The following is a 13,245-nucleotide window of genomic DNA, read 5'->3' as shown; positions in this document are numbered from 1 at the left end:
AACCAAGTCTGAGTTTCCCCCCTTATGCTCACCTCAGTTGAGAGAGACTTACCAAGAGGTTATCTTCTCAGACCTCCATCCAAAGATGGGGGTGGTTCTCCCTAAGCTCTATCAGGCTCACACATGTTCCCAACATGGAGGCCTTTTTTTTTTCAGAGAGAGAGAAAATTAAGGAGAGAGGGAGAGAGAAAGAGAGACACCTGGAGCACTGTTTCACCACTCAAGAAACTTTCCCCCGGCAGATGGGAACTGGGGGCTTGAACCTAGGTCTTCGCATGGTAACATGTGCTAGAGCTCTACTGGGTGAGCCAGCACCCAGCCTGGGTATAGCTGGTATGTAGTTTATCACATTATCTAGCCATCCCTCTAACCAGCTGTCAGTCGAGCTTGTATACATTTCTCACGAGTCCATGTAAGCAGCCCACATCAATACACTGCATCCCCCAGCCCTTTAATGTGTGTATCACTAAATAGAGCCCATGATTCTTTTGAAAGTACATTTTATTTATTATTTAAAATTTTTTTTATCTTAACGAGAGAGAGATAGAGAGACCAGAGCACTGCTCAGCTTTGGCTATGGCAGTGCTGGGAACTGAACCCAGGACTTCAGAACCCATGAAAGCCTTTCAAAGAACTGTTATGCTGTCTCCACACCCTTGAAAGTAAATTTTCCAGGGCTCAGAAGATAGCAGAGTGCAGACTTTACCCTTCACAGGGACTTGGATTCAAGCCCCTGGCAGCACATGGGAGCACCATGCACAGCAGCCCGGGGAATCCCCATGAGCAGGGGAGTGGTGCTGTAGTGTCTCTCTTTCTCTGTCTCTGTCTGAATTTGGATGGAGAAAATAAAATCACTGAGAGAAGTGGGGAAGGCCCAGTACAAAATTACGATTGACTGATTGATTATAACCCATGCATGGTGTACTGGCTGAAGCATTGGACTCTCAAATGTGAAGTCTTGAGTTCTATTCCTGGCATCGCCTGTACCAGAATAATGCGCTGGTTCTCTCTCTCTCCATATGTCTTTTTTTTTTTTGCCTCCAGGGTTATTGCTGGGGCTCAGTGCCTGCACCATGAATCCACTGCTCCTGGAGGCCATTTTCCCCCTTTTGTTGCCCTTGTTGTTGTAGCCTTGTTGTGGTTATTATTGTTGTTGTTAATGTTGTTCGTTGTTGGATAGGACAGAGAGAAATGGAGAGAGGAGGGGAAGACAGAGAGGAGGAGAGAAAGACACCTGCAGACCTGCTTCACCACTTGTGAAGCGACTCCTCTGCAGGTAGGGAGCTGGGGGCTCAAACCAGGATCCTTATGCTGGTCCTTGTGCTTTGCTCCACGTGTGCTTAACTGCCCGCCCCCCCCATATATATCTTTCTGTCTCCCTCTTTTGCACTAATCAATAAAGAAATCGTTTCAAACAGATAAATACAATCAATACTACTTACATAAAGTGAATAGAACTTTAGTGAACCATTGGACACATCTTCACAGCTAACACAAACCCTATCAACATATAGCATATCGAGGGCTGCACAGTGGTGCACCTGATTAAGTGCAGAGGTTCAAGCCCCCGCTCTGCACCTGCAGGGGAGAAGTTTCATGAGCAGTGAAGCAGGTGTGCAGGTGTATCTTCTTTTTCGCTCTCTATCCCCTCCTCCCCTCTCCATTTCTCTTTATCTTTATCAAACAAAATGAATAAATGTCTAGAAAAAACACACAGCATGCCACACTCACCCCCTCCTCCCTATACACACCACTACGCTTATTCCCTCAGGTTGGTTCTGGTCTCCGGCTAATGTCTCTAGAAAGGAGTCTGAAGCCCCACCTGGCCTTGTCTTGCAGGTGCGCTCCCCTTCTCCACAGGCTCCCTTGTCGTGTACGTGAACCTGGAGAAACTCTGGAATCGTCCTCGAGGCCGCTTCTCCCATCTGCAGAACTTCACTAACATCTGTCTGGCGACCACTGTCGCCCAAGCCCTGTCCTTCCCCTTTGATACAGTGAAGAGAAAGATGCAGGTGAGCAGGGGTGCTCGAGCAGTGTGCCAGCCTCCTGGGGGCTCCTGACTGATCCTGCAGAGGCTGAGTCGGGCTGGGTGGTGGTTCATCCGGTTCAGTGCACAAGTTATCATCTGAAAGGACCTGGGTTCAAGCACCAGGCACATAGGGGCTCCGTGCGAACAGGAAGTTTCTTAGGTGGTGAAACAGTGCTGTGGTGTCTCTCCTCTCTGTTTCCCCCTCTCTGTCTTTTAACTGTGAGTCTGCTGAGAGAGGTAAAACTGGGCAGGCAGGATTCTCTGGAGGAAAGGAAGGGAAAAAGGAAGGAGGGAGGGAAGGAACAGAGAGAAGGAAGGAAGGAAGGAAGGAAGGAAGGAAGGAAGGAAGGAAGGAAGGAGGAAGGGAGATTTGGTATGCCTTACTAGGCCTGGCCTTGACCTTTTCCTGTAAAAGGGGGCATTGCAGTAGTGCAGCAGGTTAAGCGCAGGTGGTGCAAAGCGCAAAGACCAGAGTAAGGATCTGATTTCGAGTCTCCAGCTCCCCACCTGCAGGGGAGTCGCTTCACAAGCGGTGAAGCAGGTCTGCAGGTGTCTATCTTTCTCTCCCCCTCTCTGTCTTCCCCTTCCCTCTCCATTTCTTTCTATCCTATCCAACAAGAGGTGAAGCAGTTCTGCAGGTGTCTATCTCTCTCTCCCCCTCTGTCATACCCTCCTCTCTCTATTTCTCTCTGTCCTATCCAACAACAATGGCTTCAATAACAACAATAAAACAACAAGGGCAACAAAAGGGAATAAGTAAATATTAAAAAGAAAGTGTCTCCTACTATGGAAGTGAAAATAGGCTTTCTCTGGTTAATCATCAGGAACTGGGTGGAAAAAAAGCTATCTGTATACCTCATCCACTGTACGACCTTCTAGGCCACTGGCCCCCACGGCTGGAATATCACTTTTTTAATTCTTTTTTTTGTATTTATTTATTCCCTTTTGTTGCCCTTGTTGTTTTATTGTTGTAGTTATTGTTGATGTCGTTGTTGGATAGGACAGAGAGAAATGGAGAGAGGAGGGGACGACAGAGGGGGGAGAGAGAAAGACAGACACCTGCAGACCTGCTTCACTGCCTGTGAAGCGACTCCCCTGCAGGTGGGGAGCCTGGGGCTCCAAACAGGATCCTTAAGCCAGTCCTTGCTCTTTGCACCATGTGCGCTTAACCCGCTGCGCTACCGCCAGAAGATCATTTTGAGAGCTTGTTTGGAGGTTCTAGCAGGGGAGCGCAGCTACTCGTATACCCTCAACCAAAGACCGGTCCGTCTCAATTGGGGAAGGCCGTCCTCTATGACGGAGCGCGCAGCTTCGGGAGGGACACACATGGAGCGGTGAGGGAGGAAGGGGACACCCGCCCAGCCAGCCAAATCAGCCGAATCAGCCCTGGAGATCAATGGGGTGACAGATGTTGCAGCCAGATCGCCCTCACATCCGGAACATCCCTTTGAAATAGAGCCAGAAACCCAGCACTTGGTTAAACGCACACATTACAGTGCACAAGGACCCAGGTTCAAGCCCCTGGTCCCCACCTGCAGAGGGAAAGCTTCACGAGTGGTAAAGCAGTGCTGCAGGTGTCTCCCTCCCTCCCTATCTCCCCCTCCCCTCTAAATTTCTGTCTGTCTCTATCCAATAATAAATAAATAATATTTTAAAAAAGAAATAAAATATTTAAACGTAATTAATAATTAATAATAACACTCCCAAGACAGAACAAGTTGAGAGGCAAACATGGCATTGCTTCCTTTGGCCAATAGATGTCGCTGCAGTAAATGGAGCGTGCCTGAACCTGGCAGCCGGTGAACCTTATCTCCTAGCCCCAGCTCCAAAGACTCTGCCTTGGGTTCAGAGGCTAAGGGACTCAGACGGACAAGGCCAGCCCTTAATTCTGCTGTGCCTGTGTTTTGCTTTTTTCCTTTCCCCTTTGCGAAGCTCACAGACCAAATTCCCCCCAAGAGGCTAGAGCTGCCATTCCACTGCCTCCACCTGCAGCCGGTGAGCCTGGAAAATAGGTAATGAGGGAGAGAGCACTTAATGGGGAGATCAGCATTCCCTTGCCTTTCCTGCTTGGACTCCCCATCGGGAAGCAAATTAGTGCCAGGGTGCCGGTTATGGAACCGGGCAGAACAGGGAAGGTTTTTCCACCCTCCCTACTCCCCCCCCTTCCACCACCACCACCACCATCCCGCGCGCTGACCAGCTACTTCATCGAAATATCTTATTCTCTTAATATGCTTTTTACACAGAGAGAGGGAGGGAGAGAGGGCATATCGGATGCCACAGCAGGTTAGAAACCTCTTAAACGCTAATGGCCATGATCCAGGGGTCTAGTTGAAGCAGCTGAGCCCTCTTTCCCCATCCTCACCCTCTCACAAGGCTCACTCTCCTCTTAATCCCTTTCTCCTTTTTCTCTGCCCCTGGTACCTGGCTGACACACTAGAGAACGAAGGAACAGTAGAGGTAAATAAATTATGCATGTGCATGTTTGCCTGGAATGGTTTCTAGGGGGGAAGGACCAGGATGGAGGGTGGGCAGCCCTGAGCCCCTCCCCCCCACACACACATATATACACACTGGGCACTTTCACAGAGCCCCGAAGTGTGGTGCCTGGAGTCCCCTTGGTCCCACGTTGGTGTGTTTTTACTTAAACTCTTCCAGGTGTGGCCAGGCCTCCTGACCTTTAGTTTCCTTTAGATCTCCCACAGCTGCCTCCATCCTGGACAAGTGCGAGTTTCCCTCCCCACCCCACACACCCCCTTGCTGGGCTTGTGCAGGCTGACAGTTCTCATTTGAACTGAAGCAGCAAATAGGACGAGTGGAATATTGGAATATTGATGATCAGTTGAATCTGTGGGTCCCTAATACGGGTGGGACATGGTAGAGTTATCTCTGAGAAAGTGCTTCTCCAGAGAGATTATGTGTGTGGAGGAGAGTGGGTGGCAGCCATGGAGAACCTGAGTACCTTGGTAGACCAGACCAGCTTGGGGGTAGGGGGTGGGGCCAACAATTCTGCCTGACTCCGTTCTCCTCCCCTTTATGGTCCATTTTATTTGTTTGTTTTACCAGAATACTGCTCAGCTCTGGCATACAGTGGTGCTGGGACTTGAATCTAGAATTACAGAGCTGCAGACACAAAACTTGCAGAACCACCATGCTAGCTCCCCAGTTCTCCTTCCCCCAAATCACTTTCAGGGGGACGGGGTTGGTAGGATACTGGTATATAAGACTATTCTCATAGAAGTCAAGTTTATGCAGGTGTCTCTCTTTCTCCCTCTCTATCTCCCCCTCTTCTCTCAATTTCTCTGTCATATCCAATTTAAAAAAAGGGGTCTGGGTGGTGGTATGTTGGGATATTGTAAAATATTTAAATTTTTTTTTTTTAAAAAGGGAAAAGTGGCCACCAAGAGCCATGAATTTGTAGTGCAGGTACCAAGCCCCAGTGAGAACCCTGGTTGCAGAACAAAACAAGAAACAAACAAACAACAAAAAACACTGGAAAGAAAGGAAGAAAAAAAAACAAACAAACGACTGCCAGAAGGGGTGGATTCATAGTGCTGGCACTAAGCCTCGCAATAACCCTGGTGGCAGAAAAATACAATTAAATAAATATAAAAACCAAGCATGGGGCGGGGAGCGGTGACACACCTGGTTAAGCATACATGTTATACCATGCACAAGGACTTGAGTTCAGACCCCCACCCCCACCCTGTCCCTATCTTCTGGGGGGAGCATCACAGGTGGTGAAGCAGGTCTGCAGGTGTATCTGTCTTTCTCTCTCCCTCTCTACCTCCCCCTTATCTCTCACTTTCTTTCTGTCCTGTCCAATAAAGGAGGAAAAATGGCCTCCATAAGTGATGGATGTATCATGCAGTCACCAAGCCCCAGCAATAACTCTGGTGGCAATAAAATAGAATTAGAATTAAATATAAACCAAGCGATGGGCTGGCAAGATAGCTCACTTGGATAGCGCAACCTGCTTTGCCGTGCACAAGACCCGCGTTCAAGACCCACTGCACTAGGCGAAATGTCAGTACTGTGCTATCTTTTCTCCCTTCTCCGTCCCTTTGTCTCTGTCTCTCACTTCCTATCTGAGAAAGTTGACCCTGAGTACTGAAGCCTGGGCAACACCACCAAATAAAAAAAGAAAGTCTGTGTGTCAGCTGGTTGCCTTCTACCCAAGAGGACTTTGACCCCATGAGGTCTTACAAGGCAAGCAGGAGCAGGCCAGGTCAGCACTTGAACTTCAGGCACTTAAAATGAAGGACAAAGGTAGGAGCCAAGTGGCACAAGCTGACCCAGCAGAATCCACTGGGTCCAAGAATGAGCAAAAGGAGGCCCCAGCCTGTTCAAACACAGCCACACAGCCGCCCAGCCCCCACTGAATGCCTCAGTCTGGGCTAGGCTTGGGGGGAGGGCACAGGGTGCCTTCGCCTTACTCTCCTGCTCAGATGCATCTTCAGCCCTGAGCCCCTGCCCCCAGAGGGAACTGGCCACCTGTCTGTCACCTGATGGAGCTTTGTCTGCACACACCCAGCTGACTTTGTTTCCTGGATGCCAGATTCCCTTTCTTTCTTCCTTCTCCCTTCCTCCCTCGCTCCCTTCATTCTCCTTCTCCTCCTTTTCCTTTTCCTTCTCTTCCTCCTCTTCCTTCTCCTTTTTTTTTAAATTTCTTTATTGGGGAATTCATGTTTTACATTCGACAGTAAATACAGTAGTTTGTACATGCGTAACATTTCCCAGTTTTCCATATAACAATACAGCCCTCACTAGGTCCTCTGTCATCCACCCCCCACCCCAGAGTCTTTTACTTTGGTGTGATACAGCAATCCTTCTTCTTTTATTCCAGATCACTGCTTAGCTCTGCCTTAGAGTGGTACTGTGGATTGAAACTAGGATATCAGAGTTCCAGGCATGCAAGTCTTTTGCATAAATACTATGGTAATTTTTTTAAACCTTTTTTTAAATACTTATTTATTTTCCCTTTGTTGTTGTTTTTTATTGTTGTTGTTACTGATGTCGTCATTGTTGGATAGGACAGAGAGAAATGGAGAGAGGAGGGGAAGACAGAGAGGGGGAGAGAAAGACAGACACCTGCAGACCTGCTTCAAGGCCTGTGAAGCGACTCCCCTGCAGGTGGAGAGCTGGGCCTCGAACCGGGATCCTTACGCCAGTCCTTACGCTTCACGCCACATGCGCTTAACCTGCTGCGCTACTGCCCAACTCCCGGTATTTTTTTTTAAGAATTTATTTATTTATTTATGAGAAAGACAGGCAGAGAAAGAGCCAGACATCACTCTGGTACATGTGCTGCCAGGGCTTGAACTCAGGACCTCGTGGTTGAGAATCCAGTGCTTTATCCACTGCACCACCTCCTGGACCACCTATGATATTTTTTAAAGGTTTATTTTAAAGAATTATTGAATGATTGATTGATTGATGATTGATTGATTAGGAGAGGGAAAAAAATAACCAGAGCACTATTCTAGCACAAGCGATGCCAAGAACTTTATGCTCTTGAGTCCAATGTTTTTTTTTAATATTCATTTATTTATTCCCTTTTGTTGCTCTTGTTGTTATTATTATTGTTATTGAAGGGCAGAGAGAAATGGAGAGAGGAGGGGAAGACGGAGTGGGGGAGAAAGATAGACAGCTGCAGACCTGCTTCACCACCTGAAGGGATGACTCCCCTGCATGTGGGGAGCCGGGGGCTCGAACCAGAATCCTTATGCCACTCCTTTGCGCCACCTGTGCTTAACCTGCTGCGTTACTGCCTAATTCCCAAGAGTCCAATGTTTTAAACACTGTGTCATACACCTCTCTCTCTCTCTCTCTCTCTCTCTCAAGAGCCAGAAGAAACCAGAGCCTTGCTTGCTCAGCTCTTGACTTTTGGTGGGTGCCAAGGATTGAACCTGGGACCCCCCCCCCCCAGCCTCCAACACAAAAGTCTTGTGCACAGCCACTGCAGTGTCTCCCTGGACCTGTAGTCTTTCTTTGTGTCCCTCATCAGCAATTGTCTCACTGGTTTCTGGCATTGAGCACTCAGATTCCTGGCACTGTGCTAGGTGCCTAATGCAAGCGATCTCTTAATACTCCACACCTGGGTTGGGCTGGGCTGGGCTGGGCTGGGCTGGGCTGGGGAGACAGCATAGTGGTTCTGCAAAAAACTTTCATGCCTAAGGCACCAAGGTCTGGGATTTAATCCCCAGCACCACAATAAGTGAGAGCTGAGCAGTGCTCTGGTCTTTCTCTCTGTCTCTCTCTGTCTCTCTCTCTCTCTCTCTCTCTCTCTCTCTCTCTCTCTCTCTCTCTCACACACACACACACACACACACACGCACGCAATGTTCTCATCAAACCTATTTGATGACTGCGGAAGCCAAGGCACTGCAGGTCCCCGAGTCTTTCCAGCTTCATCCATCCAGCAACAATCAGAAACACAAGCACTGCTCAGTGCAGACTTGTAGTGGTGCTGATTGAACCTGTGACCTCAGAGCCTCAGGTTTGAAAGTCATCCACAGAACCATCACGGCAGTCCTCCCAGCCCACAAACCTAGGCTGCTAATCACCAGTATCAGTACTCAAGTTCAGTTCTCTCCAGCCCAGGGCTTTCGGCCAGTTCCCTTAGCATCTGCCTGTGACTGGTCCTCCTTCATTCCCCCTCCCCTCCCAACCCCCACCCCCTTCAGGACAAAGGCTGAGCCCAGGAGGCTTGGCCCTGCTGCAGGCATACCAGACAATGGGAAACTGGAGGTGCTCAGATAACACACATTCTCTCCTGTCCCTGAAGAGTCAGCTCTCAAATGCACTTGGAGCTTGGGGCTCTGGACAGCTCTCTGCCCCCTCCCCCAACCAGGAGCCAAGTGTGATTAGCATCTGAATGTGGGCCTAGGAGAGGAATGCAGCCAACCCTGGCTGCCCAGGGTGGCCTTGGGGGAGAAATGTGGGCCCAGTTCCCAGAGGCGCCTGGAACCCCAGCCTTTGTGTGGATGAACCCCTCCACCACCCCCACCACCATTCCTGCTGGCAAATAGACAGGACTGAATACTGGTGCAACGGGACAAAACAGGCCCTATCAGGACCTGAGCACTAACCCTGCCCCTATCCCTCCCTTCCCAAGATCCTGGAGAATAAGGTGACTTTCCTCTGGGCCAAGCTGGGAATTCCTTCATTGGGGCGGGTGTCTCTTCCATCTGCGGGCAGTACACACCTGTGACTTTGCGGTGATGTTTGTGCCTTTGGTTCTGAGAGGGGAGGAGCCTGTTGGCAATGCCCTGTGGGCCTCTGTCTTTCGTGGTTTGACAGTGGGGCTGGGGATCAAACCCACCCAGGGCCTCACACCTGCAAGGTCTGTGCTCTACTGCTGAGCCACCTCTCCAACCTCAAGGCCATGTGGATTCAGGTGACTGGTATCAAGATATAACTGAGTGTGGTGGTGGGGGGAGGGTAAAGTAGAGGGCAGGAACCACCAGGAAGAGCTACTGGAAGGAGCTTTTCCACTGTGTCAGGATTAGAGGGAATGGGAATAACTGCTCTTGTGCTGGCCAGTTACTCTGGACAAAAGACTTGTCCCTTTTTTTTTAATATTTATTTATTTGTTCCCTTTTGTTGCCCTTGTTTTTTTTTTATAGTTGTAGTTATTGGCATCGTTGTTATTGGATAGGACAGAGAGAAGTGGAGAGACGAGAGGTAGACAAAGAGGGGGAGAGAAAGACACCTGCAGATCTGCTTCACCGCCTGTGAAGACTCCCCTGCAGGTGGGGAGGTGGGGCCTCGAACCAGGATCCTTGTGCCGGTCCTTGGGTTTTGTGCCACCTGCGCTTAACCCACTGCGCTACCGCCCAACTCCCTTTTTTTTTTTTTAACCAGAGCACTGACTGCTCAGCTCTGCTTATGGTGATGTGGAGAATTGAACCTGGGACTTTGGAGCTTCCGGCAAGAGTCTGTTCGCATAGCCATTGTGCAATCTACCCCCATGTCACCTTCTTTATAGTAACCCTATGAGCTGCCATACAGGGAGTTCTCACTGAGTGACTGGGTTACTGGCCTGAAACCTGGTTGATATGCAAATCTGTCAGCAAACAAGGGTCTGCCCTTTCTGAAACAGAGTCTGAAAATAATATATTGTGTGGTCTGGGAGATGGCTCAATGGTAAAGCTTTGGACTCTCAAGCATGAGGTCCTGAGTTCGATCCCCGGCAGCACATGTACCAGAGTGATGTCTGGTTCTTTCTCTCTCTTCCTATCTTACTCATAAATAAATAAAATCTTTAAAAAAAGAAAAGAACATATTGTTAAAATTTAAAGTCATCAACAGGAGCCGGGTGGTGGTGCGCCTGCTAAAATGAGCATCTTACTATGCACAAGGACCCAGGTTCAAGCCCCCACTCCCCATCTACAGGGGGGAAACCATGAGTGGTGAAGTAGTGCTGCAAGTCTCTCTCCTCTATCTGCCCCTTCTCTCTTGATTTCTATCAAATAAATAAATGATTTTTAAAATCAAAAATGACTGTTGGTAAGGGAAAATTTAAAAATTGATTTAAAAAGGAGAATACGCTTGGGTTCAAATCAACACACACACACAGGGTGAAGAAAACAGGTTAGTTACATCATTTCATTTTTTTTTAAATTCTTTATTGGGGAATTAATGTTTTACATTCAACAGTAAATACAATAGTTTGTATATGCATAACATTCCCCAGTTTCCCATCTAACAATACAACCCCCACTATGTCATTTATCATCCTTCATGGACCTGTATTCTCCCCACCCACCCACCCCAGAGTCTTTTACTTGGGTGCAATACGCCAATTCCATTTCAGGTTCTACTTGTGTTTTCTTTTCTGATCTTGTTTTTCAACTTCTGCCTGAGAACTCACATCATTTCTAAAGTTCAAAATTGGGGCCCGGGTGGTAGTGTACCTGGTTGAGCGTACATGTTACAATGTGCAAGGACCCAGGTTTGAGACCTGGTCCCCACCAGCAGGAGGAAAGCTTTGAGTGGTGAAGCAGTGTTGCAGGTGTCTCTTGTCTCTCTCCCCGTACCTGCTCATTTCTGGCTATCTTTATCCAATAAATAAATAAAGATAATAAAAAAATTTTTTAAATAATAATAAAACTGGGAGTCGCGTATAGCACAGCGAGTTAAGCGCACATGGCGCAAAGCACAAGGACCAGTGTAAGGATCCCAGTTCGAGCCCCCGGCTCCCCACCTGCAGAGGAGTTGCTACACAGGCAGTGAAGCAGGTCTGCAGGTATCCGTCTTTCTCTCCCCCTCTCTGTCTTCCCCTCCTCTCTCCATTTCTCTCTGTCCTATCGAACAACAATGACAGCAATAACAACAATAACGATAAACAACAAGGGCCACACAAGGGAAAATAAATAAATAAAAGAACTCCAAAAAATAATAATAAAACTAAAGTTCAAAATCTCCCTGTCCAGGTGGAGGTAGATAGCATAATGGTTATGCAAAAAGACTCTAATGCCTGAGGCTCCAACGTACCAGGTTCAATCCCCTGCACCACCATAAGCCAGAGTTGAGCAGTGGTCCAGTAAAAAACAAACAACAAAAACTCCCCCTCCCACAAAAATCTCCCTACTGAGGGTTGGGTGGTAGCGCAGTGGGTTAAGCACACATGGCGCCAAGCTCAAGGACAGGCGTATGGATCTTGGTTCGAGCCCCTGGCTCTCAACCTGCAGGGGGGTCGCTTCACAAGGTCTGCAGGTATCTTTCTCTCTCCCTCTCTAACTTCCCCTCCTCTCTCCATTTCTCTCTGTCCTATCCAACAAAGACAACATCAATAACAACAACAATAAAACAATAAGGGCAAAAAACTGGGGAAAGGAAGCAAATAAAAAAAATCTCCTAAGACCCCGGCTCCCCACCTACAGGGGGGTCGCTTCACAAGTAGTGAAGCAGGTCTGCAGGTGTCTATCTTTGTCTCCCTCTCTCTGTCTCCCCCTCCTCTCTCCATTTCTCTCTGTCCTATCCAACAACAGCAATAACAACAAGGATGATAAATAAGGGCAACAAAAGGGAAAATGTTTTTTTTTTTAAAAAAGGTCCATTTGCAAAGCTTGGGCCTCCTTTTCAGTGTAGGATATGTAAAAAGGATTAAACTAGAGTTCTCTTCTTAAACCACTCTTTTTTCTGTTTTTTTATATAATCTTTATTTATTGAACAGAGATAGCCAGAAATTGAGAGGGGTGGGGGAGATATAGAGGGAGAGAGACATAGAGACACCTGCATTACTACTTCAGGGCTCATGAAGCTTCCCCCCACAACAGGGTCTTGAACATGGTAATATATGCGCACAACCAGATGCACTATCACTTGGCCCAAATAAAACCTCTTTCTTGGGAGTTGGGTAGTAGCTCAGTGGGTTAAGCCCACACAACGCTAAGCACAAGGACCAGCGTAAGGATCCCAGTTCGAGCCCCCGGCTCCCCACTTGCAGAAGGGTCGCTTCATAAGTGGTTTAGCAGGTCTGCAGGTGTTTATCTTTCTCTCCCCCTCTCTGTCTTCCCCTCCTCTCTCCATTTCTCTCTGTCCTATCCAACAACACCAACAGCTATAACAATAACAATAATAACTACAACAACAATAAAAAAAACAAGGGCAACAAAAGGGAAAATAAATAAATAAATTTAATAATAATAAAAAAGGACGTTTCCTGTTCAGGTAGATGTCTGGCCATCCCCCTAGGCACGTGTGTCTTCATGTCTTTGTAAAACTATGCGAGGAGGAATAACTCACCCCTTTGGTTTTTGGTTGTTTTTTTTTCAAGGTCTATAACACACTAAACACAAGGAATGACTCTTGTTGATAGTATAAAGCAGATTTAACCTCGGGGGTATGCATGGAGGGAGTAGGGCAGGGCCTCCCTAATTCTAATCAGCTTAAAATCACCCTGCCCCTTTCTGCTGGCTTCTCTTCTCCCAAAAAGTATGGGAATCAAAATGGCCACCCTGCACCCAGCAGGCATCTCTGAGTGAGCTCCAGCTAAACAGCCAGCAACTAAGAGAGGAGCTTGCCCTTCTGCCCACGCCCACCCTATAGTGTGGGTGAGGAGAATGTAAGAGAGGGAAAGAAAGGAGGGTAAGTTTACCCTTGACTGACCCCTCCACTGGCCTCCAGCAAGTTTTGTAAATAGCACCAATACCCTCATCCTCTCATCCTCCCCACTCTAGTTGTCACTTGTTTGATCTTGACAGCTGTGC

The 13,245-nt window shown here is 48.0% G+C and overlaps 1 protein-coding gene across 1 annotated transcript in view; it reads left to right on the top strand.

Annotated features, from left to right (window-relative positions):
- SLC25A43 (solute carrier family 25 member 43) overlaps positions 1-13,245 on the top strand; it is a 75,842-nt gene that overhangs the window by 21,877 nt on the left and 40,720 nt on the right. Inside the window, exon 3 of the mRNA XM_060183480.1 lies at positions 1,840-2,012. Within this exon, the coding sequence (XP_060039463.1) occupies positions 1,840-2,012 (173 nt within the window). The remainder of the gene's footprint in view (positions 1-1,839; positions 2,013-13,245) is intronic.

This window comes from Erinaceus europaeus, chromosome X (assembly GCF_950295315.1).
Source record: "Erinaceus europaeus chromosome X, mEriEur2.1, whole genome shotgun sequence".
NCBI classification, from domain to species: domain Eukaryota; kingdom Metazoa; phylum Chordata; class Mammalia; order Eulipotyphla; family Erinaceidae; genus Erinaceus; species Erinaceus europaeus.
The sequence above is the reverse complement of the archived record's forward strand: the minus strand, read 5'-3'. Positions and strand labels throughout refer to the sequence as shown.